At 30.1% G+C, this 22,097-nt stretch overlaps 2 protein-coding genes and 1 long non-coding RNA gene across 5 annotated transcripts; 2 read left to right on the top strand and 1 right to left on the bottom strand.

Annotated features, from left to right (window-relative positions):
* Nucleotides 1-7,237: 7,237 nt before the first annotated feature.
* Nucleotides 7,238-8,151, top strand: LOC123225385. Its single transcript, XM_044649325.1, has 2 exons — nucleotides 7,238-7,418; nucleotides 7,515-8,151. Exons 1-2 carry the CDS (start codon nucleotides 7,292-7,294, stop codon nucleotides 7,913-7,915), a joined length of 528 nt encoding a protein of 175 aa, XP_044505260.1. The 5' UTR covers nucleotides 7,238-7,291; the 3' UTR covers nucleotides 7,916-8,151.
* A 7,338-nt stretch (nucleotides 8,152-15,489) lies between these two features.
* LOC123224890 (NAC domain-containing protein 90-like) lies at nucleotides 15,490-16,768 on the top strand. The gene is made up of 3 exons (XM_044648644.1): nucleotides 15,490-15,756; nucleotides 15,845-16,137; nucleotides 16,230-16,768. The coding sequence occupies exons 1-3, from the start codon at nucleotides 15,603-15,605 to the stop codon at nucleotides 16,515-16,517; spliced, it is 735 nt and encodes a 244-aa protein (XP_044504579.1). The 5' UTR covers nucleotides 15,490-15,602; the 3' UTR covers nucleotides 16,518-16,768.
* On the bottom strand, nucleotides 16,433-21,450 carry LOC123224891. Of its 3 annotated transcripts, none has more exons than XR_006504082.1 (4): nucleotides 21,370-21,450; nucleotides 17,653-17,957; nucleotides 16,919-17,071; nucleotides 16,433-16,572 (listed from the first exon to the last, which is right to left on the bottom strand). It is a non-coding gene; the product is annotated as an uncharacterized LOC123224891 (long non-coding RNA). The 3 variants fall into 3 exon arrangements; XR_006504081.1 differs by having other exon boundaries at nucleotides 17,653-17,990; nucleotides 21,370-21,448; XR_006504080.1 differs by lacking the exon at nucleotides 21,370-21,450 and adding an exon at nucleotides 21,142-21,359 and having other exon boundaries at nucleotides 17,653-17,990.
* Between the last annotated feature and the right edge of the window lie 647 nt (nucleotides 21,451-22,097).

The following is a 22,097-nucleotide window of genomic DNA, read 5'->3' as shown; positions in this document are numbered from 1 at the left end:
AATATGCTATAATGTCAAATCCGGGTTTTTTTATCCGACCTTATTTTCAAGGTTTAGGTTAGACCTCTGTTTGGTCTAATCTAATTAACATGTCTAAATAAAAACATTATTTAATACACATTTTACTCTTATAAATCCTAATAGTTCAAATAGTTTTTTCATAATTTCATTTAAAAATCAGAGAAATCGGCTAAAAAAATATAAGTAAGCATACTTATGTTAGGATAAAAAGAAAGTTTTAATTTAGACAAATTTATCTAAAATCTAGAGTTATAGTTAAAGGAGTTTTAGAAAAATTAATTCGACCAGGAAAGTTATGTGAGCTCGGTCATGAATCTATAATTATCTCGATACCTTTAGAAAACAATAATACCAAAAAAAAAAAAAAGGGAAAAACTTAAAAATCACGGTAATCAATCTTTTATTAATTAAAAGTTTCTCAATTTAATTTTTTCTTCAACCTAATGGATTTGTATAGACACGTCAATTGGATCAAATCGAATGGAGGTCCGATATGAAACATGAAAAAAAGCACATCACGAGAAAACCCGGTCCAATATTGTAACGTGCTAGGCTAGGCCTATTGGCCTATTGGGCCGGGCTCGGGCTTTAATATTAAACCCATGGGTTGACCCGTGCCCGATCCAATACTGTTTAAAAATATTTTTTTCTTTTTAATTTTTGCTGACAAAAGCTTCTACCTTGTATATCCTTCTGTGTTGCGGCAAAAGCCTTGTTAGGTGAAGGGAAGTAAGGCTTCTTCCTTGTAGCAAAAGCCTTGGCCTTTTTTTTTTTTAATTTTTAAATTAATTTATTTTTTTATATAAACCTATTCAATTTTTCTTTAATTTCACTTTCATTTACAGATCTCTCAATTTCAATTATTTTATTATATTTTTAATTTTATTTTCTCTCATCAATTATCTTTCAGAAAATATCTGAATTCATAAATAATAATTCTTTGTATTTATAATTTTAATTTTATCATTACAAAATATTATAAATGGATCAAGTATTAAATGAATTCAATCAATTTGAATATTATCATAGTATATATTTATTTATGTTTTACAATTTGAAAAATAATTTGTGTTTTAAAATTTTAAATAATCTTTTTTAATATTTAAAGCCCGGTCCGGTCCATTTAAGATCCATTTTTATATGGGTCGGGTCTTGGACCTTTAAATATTAATGGGTCGATCTGAAAGCCTATTACTGTTTAGATTTTAGGCTCAGCCCAACCCATTAGCTCGATAGGCTGAGCCTGACCCAGCCCGGCCCATCGACCCCTCTAGATTTGTGGATGAGAGCCTTGAGACTTGATGCTATGGTCTTCTTGACGTACAATGCAACTATACAGGACATAAATTTTTATTTTTTATTTTTTATTTTTTATTTCTTTGTGATAAGAAATTTTATTTGAATCAAATTATCTTTTTAAGATCAAATCAATCATATTAAATAAAACAAACTTTAAATTCAATGATTAACTTCATAATCACTTAATCAAACAAATTAAAAGTTTAATATTAATATATTTTTTAGAAAATACTTAAATTTATATTCTATTATATATAAAACATCATTTTTACCACTTAAATTTTCCCATAGAGATAGAACGAGAATGTCTTTGGCTTCCATATGAATTAATTTGGCTGCAATACTGGTAGCTAGCTATTTAATATGCCATAAGTATTTGAATATATGTACTTAAAAAAAGGCATTAATAAATATCACACATTAAAGGATACACAATAATTTAAGGCCACCTTATTGCTCGGCCGGATATTTAATTGAATTTAAAGCCACGGTCGCAATCCACTAAAAGCAAGCTAAAAGAGATAAGCTTTCCAAAAATGAAATTAAAATGATGCTGGTGTTCGGGATGATGTATAATTTTTGCAACAAGTACTTCTCAATAAATCTATAGGAAATGGAGACTTGTGATAAAAGAAATGAAAGAGTTAGACTTAAAGAGACGATAATTTTGATATGAATTTAAAATTTTTGACCCTTTTTGATCTTAACAAGAAGAAGATATTCTCCAATAAAAACAAAGAAGGAGACGGGAACCAGGATGGAGACGAAAAATATTTTCAAAATCGAGAACAAGTTTGAGACAGGGATACATATGTCTCATCCCCACCCTTGTTCCCGTCCTCGTCTCCATCTCTACCTTTTTATATTAATATTTTTATTTAAAATACTAACATATATTTATAGTTTTAGATTATTTATATTTTTTAATTTTTTTATATTTTTGTTATTTATATTAAGATGATTAATATATGATATTTGTGATATTTGAAATAGTAACTTAATTTTGTTATTTAATATATTTATATTATATTTAGAGAGTACAAAGAGAGGACAAAAAATCATTTTTATTCCCGTAATAGAAACGGATATTGATATCTCCTACGAGGATAAGAATAAAGACAAAAACAGAGATTGAGATTTCTCTCTATTGTCATTCCTAAACTTAGACAGTTAATTATACGAATTTATTGACGTTCTTGATTAATTGTAAACATTTTATCCTATGGTTAATTGTGTGCATATATGGAACATTTTGTAACTATATTTTGATGTACTACTTTTTCGACACATGGTATAAATTAGTTATGGTTTACACTTGACACATGTTGTATCTTTTTTAGTTTCGTTTAAAATAGAACAAGTGGACTATAATCTGATTTTACAAAAGTTAAGCAATCAAGGGTAATTGGTTTATTATAAAAACAACTCTTTTCCTAATTTCTCACCTCGTTCTCTTAATGTTTATTCTTAATTTTCGATTCCTTAATTTCAATTTTCGTCTCCGATAATTTTCCTCTTGACCTTTTCAACAAGTATAGTCTCTTTATAGATTATGAATATTGACAAAAGTCTAAGGTTGAAGGGATTTCGACCTTCTACAGTAAAAAGAATTTCAGCGTACAAGTTTAAGGGGATCTTGAACTTCTTCATCTAAGCTAGAGGCTTGAAAATACAAGTGGGATACTTGTGTCATCTTTCATAGCTATATATATTAATTATTCGGGTTAACAATATTTAAAGTTATCAAAATATTATATTTTTCTATTAAAGAGATTAAACTTTTTTTTTTTTCTATTAAAGGAATTAAATTCTTGAAATTTATTATTGTAGAAACCAAACTTTCATATTTTTTTTATAGAGGAGACCAAATTTTCAATATTTCATATTGCAAATATTAAATAGGCATAATTACGATTGTTTGTTCTGTTTTGTTTTGGAGATAATTTAATTAGTTTTGTATATTTAATTAGGAATAATAAAAGTTGAATTTATTTGATAAGAAATAAAAAAGTTTGGTTTATTCAAAAAAAAAAATTTTAAATTTAATTATTTTAATAAAAAAATATATAAAGTTTGATCTAGGATAATTCAACATACAATAGTTGTTATTCTTAATTATTTTTATTTATTTTATGTTTAAAGGTATAATAAAACTATATATATATTTTTTTTATTATATAATTGAAGTATATATATGATATATTATCATATAATTGAATAATTTTAAATTAATAATAAAATAACATCTAATCATATAATAATATATTATTTATATATTTAATTATCTATGTAAAAGTCAATTGGTATCACAAAATTTTGGTTCCATAAAAACCAAAACCTACTTGTGATGTGCTAGTTTTGCAATTTTGGTTCCACAAAATCCAAAGCCTACTTGTGATGTGCCAGTTTTGAGTAGGAACTGAAACTGAAATAATGGGAATCTCATGATTTCAATTCCTATGGAGACTTTTGCTCACTCTTATTTATAATGCCCCAACTACCTTTAGGAGACATAGGTTAAATTACATGCAGAAGTTAAACCCCAAAATTCCAATCCTTTATAGAAGTGGGTGAAAGATTGGGAGTTTGGATGTTTAATCTATACCACCTGTTTATTCAATAAATATAGCGTTGGAATTAATGTCCAATCTTTTCCTTTTAATTTTTGTTGCACTTGTAATGGAAAACCCCGGCCCCATGTGACCTGCCATTTGTTATGCATTTAATTGACAATTTACTTTAAGGGTGACAATGGAAAGGGATCTCACTTTTGCCCTAATAGGAGATACCGATCATCATCTCTGGTATTAAAATGATAAGACTTTTTTGTCTCTTCTTTACGAAGAAAATTTTTTTCTTCATTTCTGTAGAAAAAAATCTTCTCCTCATACTCAAAAGAAAAAATCTGTTTTTCATACTATCTAAATATAATATAAAAATATTAAATAACAAAATTTAGTAAAATTAAAACTAAATTATTTCATATTCCTAAGTACCGTATTCCTTTTTTATATATTTATAAATCTTAATGGTGCTAATGTTGAATAATATTGATTTACATGCTTGTTTTGTTAGAGAGAAACTCATTTGAATCTGTCTATCCATATTGGGGTTTAATTGATTGTATTAAATAAGTAAAACTTTGAAGCAAATGATTGGTCTAATAACTTTTAGATCAAGTAATTTGAGAGTATTACCTTGCCCCTTAACCCCTCCCCTGCTGAGATTGTATAAAAATTTCATAACTTTTGTAGATCAAACTGTTGTTGTGGTTGTGTTTGTATTTATACCCCTTGTGGCCATGATTGTCTTTATGTAATTATCAGTTATACCCAAGCCTATGAAAAATACTAAAAGAACTGATTTCTTCATCCCTCTCTTACATCCATGATATCCGAGTCAGGTTGACTCTTTATTAAAAAAAAATAGGTGTTTAGTTTGAAAAATATTTTATTATTAAAATTAAAGAATTACCTTAAAAATAGAGTATCTTAAAAATTATTAGGTATAAATTATTATTATGTTTGATAAAATCTGATAAACTGGGTAAATATAAATAATTATAGTATTTAGTTAGAGATAATAAAAGAATACTAATATATTATTTTTCTTAAATATTTTTGGGTATAATTATTTTAAAATATTTTTTTATATTATTTATTATATTAATTGAAAATATTTTATTTTTTAAAAAAATAAATATGAATATAATTAAAATAAAATGAAGATAATTTTTTAATATTTACGGTAGAGATAATAATCAGATTATCTCTTATATTATTTATCATATAACTATTAATAATAAAATATTATTAAAATTTTTATTATTTATAAATTAAATAAAATAATAAATTATTAAAATAATATTTTAATACACTAACCAAACTTTCCGGAAACGTTAATACATTAATGACATTTCGATGATCACAGCATGACATGGAGAAGTTCGTGAGGACTACTACGGAGTCATGGCTTGTTGAAAGATTTGAGGGCAAAAAATTAATTGTCCCAAGCCATTGACTGATGTTGATCTATCGTAATCAAGGGTTTATTACAGAATCAGAATAAAAGGTGATATGATGACCGTCGGGTGAGGAAAGTTTGGAAAAGACCTTAAAAACGATGGCAGCAGCATTAATAAACTCACTGTGGACAAAAGTAAGAGTTGAATAAATTAGAGTGCATTGATTGCCCTCTCCCCACTTCAACCTTTTTGAACATTTAGTACATCCCCCCAACATTTATCAGAACCACAACCACAACCAATTTGTCACGGTTAACTTAATCACCACCTCACCTAGTTTTTCAGCTAAATTTGTTACCCACTTAGATATTTGCATTCTCCTTTACCATTTCCAGTAATTAGAATCTTTAAACTTTACAATAATCTTTTCATCAACTTAAAATTCTGAGTTCAAATATTATATTAATATAAAAGGTTGAAGATAAAGATGAAGACGGGGATAAGGATAGGAATGGGGGTTGGGTGAGGATAGAGAGGGGTAGGGAAGGATGGGGTGGGGATACATATATCTCTGTCTTCAATTACAAAGATTTTTTGTCTCTTATCTCATTTTTATCGTATAATTCTCTATTTATTAGAGTCAATGAGGGTCAAAGTTTTTAAATTCAGACTAAAATTATCATCTCTAATTTACATTAACTCTTTGAATGGCCAATCTTATAGGCTTTCATAAATTTTTTCATATTCCGTAATATCGTATTCCTTTCTTATATATTTATAAATCTTAATAGTGTTGGAATTGAAAAATATTGATTTACACATTTGTTTTGTTTGTGAGAAACCCATTGGAATCTATTTAGCCATATTAGCATCTAATTTATCGTATTAAATAAATAAAACTTTAAATCAAATGATTGGCCTAAAAATTATTAGATCAAATAGGTCGAGAGTATTACCTTGCCCCCTGAACCCTTACCCTGCTGAGGTTGTATAAAAATTTCATTAACTTTTGTCGATCCCTTGTGGCCATGATTGTTTTTTTGTAATTATCTGTTATATCCAAGCCTATTAAAAAGACTACAAATTTCTAAATAAAGTAACTGAAAGAACTGATTTCCTTAACTCTCTCTTACGTCCATGATATCAGAGTCAGGTTGAATTTTTTAAAAGCAACATTAATACATTAATGACATTTCGATGATCACAGCATGACGATGGAGAAGTTCGCGAGGTCTACTACGGAGCACGGGCATGTCCAAAGATTTGAGGCAAAAAAAGGATTGTCCCAGGCCATTGATTGATCTATCCTAATCAAGGGTTCATTACAGAATCAGGATAGAAAGTCATATGATGACCGTCGGGCGAGGAAAGTTTGGAAAAGACCTTAAAAACGATAGCAGCAGCATTAATAAACTCATTGTGGATAAAAGTAAAAGTTGAATAAATTAGAGTGCATTGATTGCCCTCTTCCCTCTTCAACCTTCTTGAATATGTGGTACATCCCTCCACCGTTTATCACAACCACAACCAATTTGTCAAAGTTAACTTAATCACCAACTCACCTAGTTTTTCAGCTAAATTTGTTACCCACTTAGATATTTGCATTCGCCTTTACCATTTTCAGTAATTAGAAGCTTTAAACGTCAGAGTAATCTTTTCATTAACTTAAGATTCCGAGTTCAAGTGTTATGGTAAACATTGAAAAATTGTTTAAGCTCACCGAAATGGGATTGTTTGAGTGACAGTATTTTAAGCATTAGAGTAACAGTTCAAATCTTCTCACTGATTATTGAATTTGGGATTTCACTTACTTTCTTCATTATAAGAATCAGGAACATGGTAGGTAACAAAAAATTTACTGTGTTTCAGTAACACCAACTACCGATCTCTCTTTTGGGTCCCTGCATTAACTTTGTGGCAATTCTGATAATTCATAAACTCTGTTTATATAAGCTCAGATAGTCTCCATCTTCTCTTCACACAACACTCCTTTCAGAGTTATCCTCAATGGCGGTTCCCACAACACTTCTTTTTGCATTGGCTCTGTCTGTCAGTTTCCAGCTTTCCACGTGCCATGAAGTCCTCCAGGGAAAAGTTTCTTGCTCCGACTGCCATGGCGACAACGATTTAAAAGGTTAAAATCGAAAACCTGAAACGAAATAGGTTGCATTTTTCCTATACATTTTCTTGTAAAATTGTCTCTGGAAAATTCGATTTTCATGTTTTTCAGATTTCAAGGTTCTGGTGAAGTGCGACAAAGTGAAAAAGTTAGCAGTGGCCACCACAGAAGACTCAGGCGCCTTCCAGGTTGATCTTCCATCAGACTCTGAGAAAACTCCAAACCCTTTGAACTGTCTAGCGAAGCTTCTCGGAGGTCCAGTTATGCTCTATGTTTCCAAGAAAAACATGGTTTCCAAGGTTGTAAAAGGCAAAGATTCGAAGTCATTCGCCATCTCTACGCCTCTTGCCTTCTCCGTCTCCTTTCCTGCAACCTTAATGAAAGATGGAAAATGTAACCCCGCAGCCAAGTTTGGTTCCTCGAAGACAGTTGATTTGCCTCTTCCAAAGGAGTGGGGGCTTGCTCCATCAAGCTATTATGTTCCTTTCTTCCCCATCATCGGTGTTCCTTAATTAGTTGTGGCTGTATTTTCTGGTATGCTGTTTACAGTGAAGATGGGAGAAGGGCTAGAGTTTTTAGAATATAATATATATTTGCCGCTGCTACATATATGCTTTATGGTGGTGTGAAAATCGTATTAAGTTCTATGTGTAATGATTTTGTGTTACCTTGTAGCTGAAGCAAATTATGTTGCAACTTGTCTGCTACCTGGAGAAGTTCTATGGCAATAAATCTTAATATTTATATATATTTGAGATTTTACTTTTGCTTCTTTTTAAATTTTAAACAGGAAAAGTACTACAGTCAGTAATGCCACCTAGCTTGCATTACAAAAATTTTATCTTCATCTCTATTTTACCTTAAATTACAAAAATTTTAATCATCTCTATACTCAACATTAAAAACTCTCCTTACTATAACAATGAGTGGATCAAAGGCTCGGTTGTACAGGGGAATTGTCGATCTCTGCATATAAGAGAAAAATGTTTGATCTATAGAAATTATAATTCCAACGAATTTATAATGTTATTTAACGGTGAACGAACTTTGGATCAGGAGTGTTAAGTTGAGTTTGGTGGTAGGGGAAGCTGCTTACTTGGCTTACATCACATAGGTCAATTTGTCATCTTCAATGTCAAGGTCCATGCCCACCAACTCCCCATATTCAGGGATCAAAACCCAGCAAGCATTTCATTAAATTGCTATGTTTGTGTGTAATGCACACAATTTTAAATTTAGTTTAATAACCATCCAATGAAGTTGAAGGTCAGAACGATTTTATCTTTAGTAGGTCCCAATCTCTTCAATACAGAAACATCCTAGGCCATAATATTAGCTTTTATGCATTCAACACTAATGAAAGCAAAAAAAATTGTCACGTAAACAAAGATATGAGAGCCCACAAAACTCATAAATAATGCTTATAAAATTTGCATTAATTGGCATCCAATTATGGTGACAATAGTTCCAATTATAAATATTTTTCCATGGTAGGGCTTATACTTTTAACTAACAAATTCATTAATGTTTAATCACACTATAGGGTTAGTTTAAAAGTGGGATGGCAATTGGGTATTAAGATTTTCATCCTTGTACTTTGTGTTAGAGTCAATCTACGGTATGGGTATCACTTCTATCTTCAAGGTATCCACAAAAGGCAATCGATGTATTTTGAGGTTATACAGAGCTCTAAGGCCTATTGGACTCCTTTTAAAATGAAATATGCTAGAGAGTATATGTAAAAGTGACAAAAGTCTTAAAATTTGAATTTTGATTCATTTATATAGAATATGATGAACGACCATTTACTAACCATGCACAACTATTCACAAATTATATCATATAGCAATATCATCTCAAATTCATGATTATTTGAATTTTTGAATATACAACAAAATCATAAAATAAATCAACCCAGGATAATGAAAATCCAATTCACCTATGATGTACGATCGTTCATAAGGCAATCACTTATGTCTCCAAGGCATCCACATAAGGTAATCAATGCGTTTAGAGGCTATGTAGGGTTCTAGGGCCTATTGGACTCCTCTTAGAACGAAATATGTTGGAGAGTATATTTTAAAGTGACAAAAGTCTTAAAATTTGATTTTTGATTCATTTATATATAATATGATGAATGACTATTTACTAACCATGTACAACCATTCACAAATTATATCATATAACAATATCACCCCAAATCCGTGATTATTTAAAATTTTGAATATATGATAAAATCATAAAATAAGTCAACCTAGGATAATGAAAATCCAATTCACCTATGATGTACGATTGTTCATAAGACAATCATTTCTTTATCCAAGTCATCCACATAAGGTAATCAATGTGTTTAGAGGCTATGTAGGGTTCTAGGGCTTATTAGACTCCTCCTATAACGAAATATGTTGGAGGGTATATTTTAAAGTGACAAAAGTCTTAAAATTTGAATTTTGATTCATTTATATAGAATATGATGAAGAACTATTTACTAACTATGTACAACCATTCACAAACTCAAATTCGTGATTATTTAAATTTCTAAATATCCGATAAGATCTTAGAATAAGTCAACCTAGAATAATGAAAACCCGATTCACCTATGATGTATGATCATTCATGCAACTTAGCATAATAAAAAATTCAAACCTTTTTTATCCAAATTTGATAAAGTTAATTTTTCAATATTTCACTCTTATTCATCCATTTATGAGTTATTATATCTTGGCACTTTCAATAGACAAAGTCATACTTAAGTTTCATCATCATTTTGAACTCGAAATTATCATCCTAGATCCTAGACATGATTCACCTTGTACAACCTACAACCACTAAATATCAAGATATATCTCTTTTTATGTATGACTCATAGGTTCTTCGTCGTATTGATAATGAAAGAATTTATGACAAATTTATAATTTATCAATTATTTGTACACAAACTAATATTGGTCTTCAACAAGAATCATAACTACTTAAATGATAAAATATCAACGATTGATAGTTACCTATCAACAATACCATTATCCCATAATTTTAGGCCAAAAGACATGAAATTAATGCTCACCTCAAGAAACCTTCAATATATGTGCATGATTTGTGAATGTTTGCTGATGTGTCATCTTCTTAGTGTTTTTCACACTTATACATTCATTTTTATATTATTTTAAATGTAGAAGATGTTGAACAGGGAGGGACCATTCATTATTATGTTTTTGTTCATGTTTGTGTATATTTCAAACTATGCACATTTTTATAATGTTATGGAAAATATGACTTTATGTATGGATGATAAAATTTTCCATATTTTGATGGATTGACATCTTTTACATGCACTGTCATAAAAAAATGATTCACGCTATTGTTTTAAATATTATTATTTTATTGCATTGATTAGTATAATTTATGATTTTAAATTTTAAATAAATACATCTTTTTAATATATATTTTATTCAAAAAGTATGTATCTAAAAAATAGTGTTACATTCTCTTTTATAATTTAATACGAGTCTTGTTAATCTCTTACTTACTTCTTATACTTATAATAAGAAATAATAATATAGTAGTAACTTCTAAAACAATAGATTAAATAAATATATTTTATTAGTTGTTAAATTTTAGAAAATTGATTCCGCGATGATAAAAAACTTCCCCTTCACGTCGATTTATTGTTGAGATTGTGAGGGTTCCAAAAGGTAACTACTCTTTCTCACGCCTTAACTCTTAGATATATCACTCAATATTGTTCTACGCGAGTTACCATCTCCTAGAATGGTCTTCATGTGTCGACTTTGGGCAAGGTTTTTGATCGAACAATAATTGGGTGTGTGTATAATGGTAATTAAATCGTATATAATATCGTGTATTAAAAACTTAGATTTATGTATTATGTATCATGTAATGTATTATATGATATATTTAAAAAAAATAAAATTAAAATATTAATAAAAATTACAAAAAATAAATTGATACATCATTATTTTAAAAAAAAATCATAAACACTTTTAACAATTTTTAAATATCTCATATACATCCTTATTATATTATTATTTTTTCTAAAATGATGTATCGATCAATATTATAAGATATATAACGAATCTTTCGTTACATCATATTAAATTTATCTATCTTATGATATGTATATTTTTTTATTTATATCGTATCATAAGATACGTATTATATTTTACAAAATATTAATAACTATAGTGTGTATATAATATATATACTGTTTTCCATAAAAAAATTTTTAACCATTTCTTTCATTATGAAAAAAATTTCAAACAACAACCATTACAATTAAGTTGACCTTCATAAACTATAATATAAGCTATGGGCTATGACTTGGTAAGTCCACCGACTCTCACAAAACCATATCATAAGATTTATATCCTTTCCAATCGACTTACTTGGCTCCCCTAATTTTCCAAGTAATTTAAGCAACTCCTCCGGAAAATGCTGAATTAAGATTTGACCTTAGATTTAGTCATAGCACAAATATGCTTGCAATGAAGAGTTTGACTGTTCAAAGTTTCTATAAAAATAAATTAAAATTTTGGGTAACGAGGAATCTAATCTGAGTTAGATTAGTCTTTTGAGATTGAACCAATTATATTAAATAAGACAAATTTTAGGTTTAGTAACTGACTCTATAACCCTTGAATCAGATAAATTAAAATTTTAATTTTAATATGTATTTAAATTTATATTCTTTTATAAATGATGTCCTGTCTAATAGGTTGAATTTTAATTCAATCTGTCTTCCGCTATGGACTATGATGGTGGTAGAGGCCAGGAAGACAGAATTAAATTAAACCATATAATCAAAACTATAATCAAATTAGTAACATGGATTTAATGATAACTATCCATGGTCAATTATCATGATTTCAAAAACGTAGGTAGAGGTATCCAAGTTTCTATCTAATTATCTCCACCCTGCCGCCATCACATATTTATGTGTATTATAATATAATTAAATATTATTTTATTTTTAATTAAAAATTATTTAATTATATAATAATATATATAAAATATATATCTATTTATATATTTAAAAAAATTATTTGTATATATTATTAAACCAAATAAATTTTGCGTATACAAGAAAATGTATTTACAAAACATTTCAACTATCCAAAATTTATGATTTTTTAACTTTAGGTGGAAAATAATTTTTTTTATTTTTATTAAAAAACCCATTTAAACTAAATTATTTTTTCGAAATTAAATCAATTATATCAGAAAAGTAAATCTCAAAACAATGACTTATTCTACAAGGAGATGAGTGGAGAGAGAGAAAATTAGTTGCACTCCCATTATACAATCATTTTGGAAAACCAAGAGACGAGAAGTAATCAAGCAACAGACAAAAGGTGAAGATATCGCTGTGCATTGTGGTATCACCGTCACAACACCCAGTAGTGGCGTTATGAGAGTCAAGATGGGTATACTCTGCCTTTCAAGATTCCCCTGTTACCACGGGTTACCTATTTTAGTCTACGTATTTTAAGTTGGGCTGGAGGTTGAATCGATTATTTTATTAATTTATAATTTAATTAAATAATTAATTAATTTAATTTATTATTAAATTATTATATATTTTTTAAATAATTTTAAATATTTATCATATTTTTTAAATCTAAAATATATATAAAACTTAGTTTTAAATATATTAATAAATAATTGGCAATTCATTATATAAATAAAAAATTAATTATAAATTTTACTAATAATTAAATTATAATTTTATAAATTATAATTCTTTTAAATTGTAATAAAATATTATATAATATTATGCAAATAGTTTTTCTGATTTAAAATATTTATTAAATTTAATTAAATTTTAAATAAATTAATATTTATATATAAACCAAATGAAATTATAAATTTAGGCGAAATTATACACTGATTTATAATTTAAAAAAAAAAAAAATTGATTCTAACATCATCCTGTGGCCGTCCGTGGCTGCGTGGCTTTAACTTTACGCGCTTCTAAAAATTGGGAGATTGAACAGGTAAACACTGAACTCACATCAGAAAGCCCTCGTCTTTCATTATTAAAGATTTTGGATATCTCTCTTACGCGTCCCTCTAACATCGATCTCTTTTTACAGGTTCAAATGTCCCCCTCAGATCCGACCATGACTCAGTCGTCTTAACTTATTAATAGGTTCTGCAGCCTGCACGCGTGCCTTTATTTTTGAATCTGCACAGTTACTTTGTGCCTTAATTGCATAGGTAAATTTCAGAGTATCTAAAGTTTCATATTCCAGCCTAAACCTGTTTTCTATAAGTATTGATGTTTGTTTTGCTAATTTTTAGAGTTTAAATTTATATAATTTTATTTATAAATAATAATAAAAAATAATTTATTTTAAATATACAAATAATTATATATTTGATATATATAATTATATGATTTGATTATTTTAAATTAAATATAAGATAATATTTAATCATATAATAATATATATAAATATGAATTTATTTATTTACTTAAAATAGATACGTATAGTATTGTTAACCGTAAAACAATGGTTGTAATCACATATACATTGAAATTATTATTGTCAAATGCTTGTAATCCAAGAAATTGAATAAAGGGATGGTACAAAAATATGTACAAGTTTTCAACTGTAAAATTTATCAACTTATAAACCATGCGGAATTTATTTTTAATTTTTATATAATTTATCAAACTTAACATCTAATTACCAAAGTGGTACCTCTAGAATTAATTGTGCTATCCCACGTGCCTTGACTACAAATACTAAGAATGAATTACAATTCCCATATGAAGTTTGACTTGAAAACGTTATTCCAAAGAAGACATAAATTACTTTTTTTTTTTTTTTTTCAAAACAATATTATACGTACACGTTTTTTAATATATAATTAAATATAAAAATAATATATTTTCATATGATTAGATGTTAATTTATTTTTAATTTAAAATAACTTAATTATATGATGATATATCATTTATGTATACAAAAAATTATTATTATTTTTAACTATTCTATTTTTCAAGATAAATAATATTATACATATTTATTTTGAATATACAAATAAATATATATTTAATATGTATCATTATGTGATTAGATACTATTTTATTTTTAATTTAAAACCATAAATTATTTATATCACTCACCAAATATGTATTTATTTATGTATTTAAAATAAATATACGTAGTTTAATTGATTCAGAATTATCATATCACATCAAATTAACATTATTAAAATAAAAAATAAAAACTTTAATACCCAATTGGCACCAGTACTCTCTCACTCTCACATTTTTCTTCTTAGGTGACCAAGTCATTCGCTAACACTATTGCAACCATCTATCACTCGACAAGCCACCCCAAACTCCCAAAACGTCTACTCTGCGTCACGTCTTCTCCGACGTCAGAATATTGACAAAGAAATCTTCAAGTTAATAAGTAGATCGACGCCAAGAGATTAGACAGGATCAAGACAATGGTGTGTTCATGCTAGTGGTGAGATTATGGCAATATCAAATTGGTGGAAGCTAGGGATTTCTAAAAATTACAAGAACTACATTGCAGGTTTTTAACCCTATAAAAAAGAGTTAAAATATCATATTTAAAATATTAAAATAAAATCTGTAAAATGATTATTTTGATTAATTTTTTTCAAATATTTAAAATAATAAAATTATTATGTTATTTTTATAATATTAGTTTTCCAAGGGAAGTTTAATTTTGGATTTAAAAAAACGACTTGTCTCATCAAGGAACGAAAGAACCAAGGCTAACTTCCCGGCCCGGCAGGGAATGAACAACCGAGCCCCACTCTGAAGGTTGCTGCTTTCTTCTTGTCTCGTCAGATTCATTGGGCAAAATAAGCTTAAAAGAAAATCGTGTGGATTGAAACCCAAAAAAAATCTGAGCTGGCAATAAATGGAAGAAAAAGGTTGCTGACTGGTTCAAACACAGATTTTTGTGTAATTTTATTTGCCCAATTGAAACTACTCTATAGGACACACGAGCACTATCTTCTTGGACAACCGCGTGGAAGTTTCTACCAATCCCATCCCTCAAAATTTTCTCATTTCACTCGGCTAGCTTTTCACTTGAATTTCTCTTCTTATACAATGCCAAACCCCTCTCTCTATATATATTTATCAGAACTTATCATACATCCATTTCAACTTAACAAACATTAAAGATTTTAACAAATGGAGGATCTCCCAACTGGGTTTCGGTTTTATCCGACTGAAGAGGAGTTAGTTTCCTTCTATCTACTCAACCAGCTTGAGGGACAGAAACAAGAGCTGCATGATGTCATTCCAGTTATGAACCTCTATGACATAGAGCCATGGCAGCTTCCGAGTACAGATATCTCCCCTTACGCTTCTCTTTTTCTGTTCTTTTTGATGGTGCACTAAAGCAGTTTTCAATTTTTACATGTTCCATGCAGAGTTTGCTGGAAGGTCATGCCAAGGAGATACTGAGCAGTGGTTTTTCTTCACGCCGAGACAGGAGAGAGAAGCACGGGGTGGGCGACCCAGCAGAACTACACCTTCCGGGTACTGGAAGGCCACGGGCTCTCCTAATTATGTTTACTCCTCCGATAATCGAGTGATTGGAGTGAAGAAGACTATGGTTTTCTATAAGGGAAAGGCTCCAACTGGGAGAAAAACCAAATGGAAAATGAATGAGTATAGAGCCATTGAAGGAGGAGCCAATCCATCCAAGGATGCTATTCCAAGGGTAAATACAAAATTAAAGTAGTTCAGTTCCAAAAGTATTTATGTGCTTCCATTTCTAATCTTTTGCTTGTTCACCTCTTCTTGAATATGTAGCTTCGGCATGAATTCAGTTTGTGTCGAATCTATGTGGTGTCTGGAAGCTTTCGAGCATTTGACAGACGCCCCTTAGATGCTTCAGTAAGAGAGACACGACCTCCTGCTGATGGGGCTACAACATCAACTCAGGACACCACAACAGTAGCCAGGACAAGCTCACCAGAAACTTCGTACTCTGGAGAGGACCATATTGATCTTCCAGAGACTACAGGAGATACCAATTTGAGGATGGTTGATAATCAAGAAATGCCTCTATGGGACTGGGAAGAGCTGGATTGGCCTTGATTAAACCATTGGTGGGTCTCTGAAGGCTGCAAGACAGCCCTTTTCCACTTTGTTTCTACAACAAGAATGTGCAACCATGAAAGTAGATTACCTTACTACGTAGCATAAATATTTATATATATATTCAATAAAACTATGTATATTCAGTTTTGAGAGTATCCAAGATAACATGTCATTATGTATTGAGTGATTTTTGAATTAAAGATAAAGTACCACCTAATCACATGATATAAAATTATTTGAGTACCTAATTAAGTATTCAGATGTCAATAACATTGCTGATATTTATTTTTTGCTGTGAGGTCAGGATTAATAAAGGCAGACGTAATATATTAGAAATATGTCAAACATGTTCTGTGAAGAAATTCAAGCCTGGGCTTTCAAAAGTAAATGAAAGAGACCTGTTGGGCGCGTAGCCAAGTCATGAACATCATTTGGCCGTTTAGCTGTAATAAATTTCAAGATAAACTGTAGGAATCATTTGATTTAAATTTAGCATTCACTATTCAGATGTCACTTTATTTCCAACCAGTTGAGCCAATTATTTTATAAATCTACAAGAAAAGATATAAAAGAGTAAATATTGACAATAAAGCAAGGGAATAAAAGAAATAAAACATGAAAAATAACTTACATGAAATTATAAACCAAAGAAGAAAAATCAAAATTCTAAGTTGTCAAAGCATCTACAAGTTCGAGATGCTGTGAAAATGCAAGTGTGTGCGCGCGAAATAGTTTGAACATGATGATGAATTCATGTTGACTACTTACGGTTAAAAGGAATTTCATGCTCGGTGGTGGAAAATATTGAGGCACTAAAGAAACTCCCTTGGATGGCGTAAGACATATTCAATTAAATTATTGACTTCACATTCAATTACATTGTCAATGTACAAGTACATATCTAGTGCTTGACAGAGAATACGGGGTTAAATTTCCAAATCATATTGTTGACTCAAAAGTTCACTTTATTATCGTTCTGCAGTTTTCAAAGTCTTAAACCATGCCAGCTGTCAAGAGTATAACGAGTAAACTTGACAGATTCTATGTTTAGAAAATTGTGACTTATGATCTAAAATAATCGTGTGGTAAAGAAAATATGAAACTGATAATCTAGCTTATTACGGAAAAATACCTGATGAAAACAAGTGAAACCGGTACGTGTAAAGTCAAGGTGATGCAGACTATTCCATATATGAGCCTAAATCCAGCAGCGCTATCCCTTTTTAGCCAACACCGGCCTGATCTGATTTTACTTACCATAGACCAGACATATTATATATGAACCCTGAACACTAGATTAAAAGGTGTAGTCGATCTCCTTAAATGACCATGATCTACCCAATCTCTATTCCATCTTAAATCGTGATAGCTGACTTGATCATGGGCTCCTTTTAAAAAATCATGGCCACACCTCTGCCCAAAAGGAAGACCACCTTGCTGCAAAAATTAAGCTATTCAGAATAATGAAACCTGCACCGGATCATTACCATCAGTGAAGGATGAAGCAGAAAAGTAAACAAGATTTCCATCTGATATTAGATTGGTTGATTCAAAGCAAACATGTTAAGATTACTAATCATCTGAAGTTAAAGTCCTAAAAAAAGGCTTTATAAGGCTTAGGCAAAATGAATTTTATATCACAAAGGTTGATTAAGGTGCAGGTCGGGTTGTCTTTGATAGGTGCAGATTGTTTGAGTTCCCTTAATTATAGCCTTGCTAGTGAACTGCTAACTCAAAATAAAAAATGAAAAAAAAATCATAAGCTTTCCAAATAATCTACTGCACGGGAATTGAGCAATATAATCTGAGGATTTTAAATTCTTATACTAACTAATTAGAGGGCAGAAGACATATTTTACAAAAACCATTAATAATTAGATCATGTATCATATCTATATAGACACTTTCGTTGATTGGGAAACAACCAGAAAGAAAGTCAATAATCAAGGCCCAAGTAACATTATTTGCAGCTTATATTACAACAAAAAATAAGGGTGTAACAATCCTAAACACAAAAGAGAATTTAAAAGCAAGTAGTCATAATATTTGTATTGAAAGAAGAGTGAATGATAGTCAATAATGTGAAAAGGGACATATTTTCCCAGAAAAAGTTCAATCAAAGGGTACCGATATTATGAAATGGAAAAGCTGTCAATTCTTGGTTCAATGTATGAATGGAAGCCATGCTCACCACGAACACAGTTGGTTTAACAATTTAATAACAAACATAAATGAGGTCAATTCTTTAAGAATAGAAATGTGGGTTGAAACTAATGAATAAATGATACAACAGATACCTTATCCCTATATTCGTTTTTATATTTTCCAAAATGAAAATTCAGAGAAAAAGCTCCAGTTGAAAAATGTGCTATATATATCAGACAATTTATCTCATGTTTAAAACTTCCAGCCCCATTCTTATGCAAGTAGCTCTGAAGAGGTTCTAGAGTTTAAGAAAAGTGCCACCAACTTGAGCATATACTTAGCTATAAATCTTAAGATTACTCACTAGCTGCTCAATCATGAACTAATCTTCAGAGCTAACTTCCAGTACAAGTCCTAAACTAACCTTTTGTGATCTTGTCGCCAGTTTTATCTGGTATAGACAGGCCTCTAAACATTAGATGTACACCGTAAGCTTGTTATGCTAAGAGCATTTTATGATGGCTATGGTTCAGCATTAGACAGTAAAGCCAATGCAACTTCACATTCATATAATCTCACAACTCAGATTCCTTGGCAATTCAGATTGCCAAAACAATGTCATGTCAGGTTGAGTTATAGTGTCATCACTATTTGAAACCAGCATATAAAAACCAGCTCTGTGCTCCAGCTTTAAAGAGAGGTCCTTATAGCTAATCCATAATGCAAGCCTAGACAGCATCACATTTAAATCAAAGAGAAGGCTTTGACTGAAAAATTTTGCTGGAGGAGCCCAAGGTAGGCCTTCTGCTTCTGCATAATATATCAATAACTTCAATTTCTCAGTAAGTCTAGCAAAATCCTAGATTTACACCTTTTGCATTTACATTTGTGCATACCCATATGTGTTGACATCTCATTAATGTCACATACAAGTCATGTGCTAGCCAACGCCTACACCTTTGGGCTTAATCACTATAATTTGAAAATTTCTTGCATCCTTTAGAACTTTTCCTAAGAAAAACTGTTCAAAAACAGCATCATCAACTCTTCTGTTTCTTCCTAAGAACCACATGACAGGTCAGGCTATCTATTTGAAGTGCCAGACATGACCTGGGTAGAAGTTTCATGTCTTTATGTTCCACTTTGTGTCAGTATCACTAGAATTTAACACAGATCCAGTGAAATCCAACATTAAAAGCATTTTATGATGGCTATGGTTCAGCATTGGACAGTAAAGCCAATGCAACTTCACATTCATATAATCTCATAACTCAGATTCCTTGGCAATTCAGATTGCCAAAACAATGTCATGTCAGGTTGAGTTATAGTGTCATCACTATTTGAAACCAGCATATAAAAACCAGCTCTGTGCTCCAGCTTTAAAGAGAGGTCCTTATAGCTAATCCATAATGCAAGCCTAGACAGCATCACATTTAAATCAAAGAGAAGGCTTTGACTGAAAAATTTTGCTGGAGGAACCCAAGGTAGGCCTTCTGCTTCTGCATAATATATCAATAACTTCAATTTCTCAGTAAGTCTAGCAAAATCCTACATTGACACCTTTTGCATTTACATTTGTGCATACCCCATATGTGTTGACATCTCATTAATGTCACATACAAGTCATGTGCTAGCCAACGCCTACACCTTTGGGCTTAATCACTATAATTTGAAAATTTCTTGCATCCTTTAGAACTTTTCCTAAGAAAAACTGTTCAAAAACAGCATCATCAACTCTTCTGTTTCTTCCTAAGAACCACATGACAGGTCAGGCTATCTATTCGAAGTGCCAGACATGACCTGGGTAGAAGTTTCATGTCTTTATGTTCCACTTTGTGTCAGTATCACTAGAATTTAACACAGATCCAGTGAAATCCAACATTAACACCGTCTAACCCCAATCACATCACATTGAATCTCTCTTGCACTCATTTTCTCACAAAGCTGATAAGCTGGCACCATCAGCTTCTTCCTCAGAATTTTAGTCGGTCCTAACTGTCCTATGATACAAACATGTTGAATAATGCCTAAGAATTCTACAGAAAATACAGATAGTGCTGATGGAGCGCCTGTATAGCAATTTCAACTTAAATAAACATCTAAAATATTCCATCAATTGAAGGCATTAATTAGTTAACATATCCTTACCATACAACAGACAACATAATCCAGTATACATCCCTTCCCTAAAATAAATTCCCAACAATATTACTGTTTTAAAGACTTCCTCTACTTCATTTCTGGTTTCTAAAAGTGTGACATAAAAGTAACAAATAAAAAATAAAATTTGAAATCGAGTTTTTCGTTCAGATATTCACAAACCAGGAAATATCAGCAGCAAACAAGCAATGCGGAACTTCAAGAAAGTCAATTCAGCCAAAACCCTCCACAGAATTACCAATTCAAAACCAATCTCAGTTGCATTTGGCTGTAAATTTAAAAAATAAATGTGCTTCTTATTTCACGCAAAACTTACCTTTTCACATTCCTTTCCCCAAAGATAACAGTGATGGACAGAAAATTTTCTCAATAACGAAAACGGATATAGATCATGAACTTCAAACTTAAAGCAAGAAACAACAAACACAGAGATACAGAACGCAACATGAGAGCTAATTGATAGAAAAAATTATAGGCTTTGGAGATGCATTAGGTATAGAGGTGTGGAATATGAGGTCAGTTTTATATGAGGAAAAGGAATTACCTTTGAATCTCTTTCAAGTTTGGAACTGAAACAAATGCATGCGGGCTAAGTTCTGACGAGCAAAGTCTCAAGTCAAAACAAGTCAATACAAATTATTCTATGAATTTTGTGATTTCATTTTCTTATTTTAAAAATATTAATAATACATGAAAAATAAAATTATTTAAAAATAATCTATTTTCAGTGCCTCCAATTAAGATTGGACTCAAACTGAGTCCATTTGAGTTTGAATTTAAGTTTGGTTTGAATGAGCTTGAAACAAGCTTACCTTATACGAGCTCTGTCGAGTTCGAGTTATTCGTAAATTTTTTAATTAAAAATTTTGATACAAAACGACGTCGTTTCAACTAATATGTATAATAACAAAAAACAAATTGAACTAAATTTAAACAGAGTTCAAACTTGACTTTCACGAGTTTGAGCTCAAACTCGAATTTAACTATATATAAATCAAACTGAGCTCAAACTCGACTCAATTCGAATCCAACCCTATCTCCAATATTTATTAATTGTTTTTATGAATGATAGTGCATCCAACACTGCAACTTGCGTAAACAGTGCTTCGCAAGTGGATATTTTGACTTTGTTTTGATAATATTAGATGCCGTTACTTTAAACATATCAATTTAGACCATTTAGTTTAATTTTCCCTTTTAAGAATGTTAATAATACATAAATAAAATAAAATAAATTATTCACCCATATATTTATTATTTTCTCATTTGGTG

Source organism: Mangifera indica, chromosome 9 (genome assembly GCF_011075055.1).
Source record: "Mangifera indica cultivar Alphonso chromosome 9, CATAS_Mindica_2.1, whole genome shotgun sequence".
Taxonomy (NCBI): Eukaryota; Viridiplantae; Streptophyta; class Magnoliopsida; order Sapindales; family Anacardiaceae; genus Mangifera; species Mangifera indica.
Note: the sequence above shows the minus strand (reverse complement) of the source record. Positions and strands in the feature narration are given on the sequence as shown.

Coding starts and splice junctions, on each gene's coding strand:
- LOC123225385 (XM_044649325.1), top strand. CDS start 7,292: ATGGCGGTTCCCACAACACTTCTTTTTGCATTGGCTCTGTCTGTCAGT. Junction 7,419..7,514: donor TGGCGACAACGATTTAAAAG/GTTAAAATCGAA, acceptor CATGTTTTTCAG/ATTTCAAGGTTCTGGTGAAG.
- LOC123224890 (XM_044648644.1), top strand. CDS start 15,603: ATGGAGGATCTCCCAACTGGGTTTCGGTTTTATCCGACTGAAGAGGAG. Junction 15,757..15,844: donor AGAGCCATGGCAGCTTCCGA/GTACAGATATCT, acceptor TGTTCCATGCAG/AGTTTGCTGGAAGGTCATGC. Junction 16,138..16,229: donor CCAAGGATGCTATTCCAAGG/GTAAATACAAAA, acceptor TTGAATATGTAG/CTTCGGCATGAATTCAGTTT.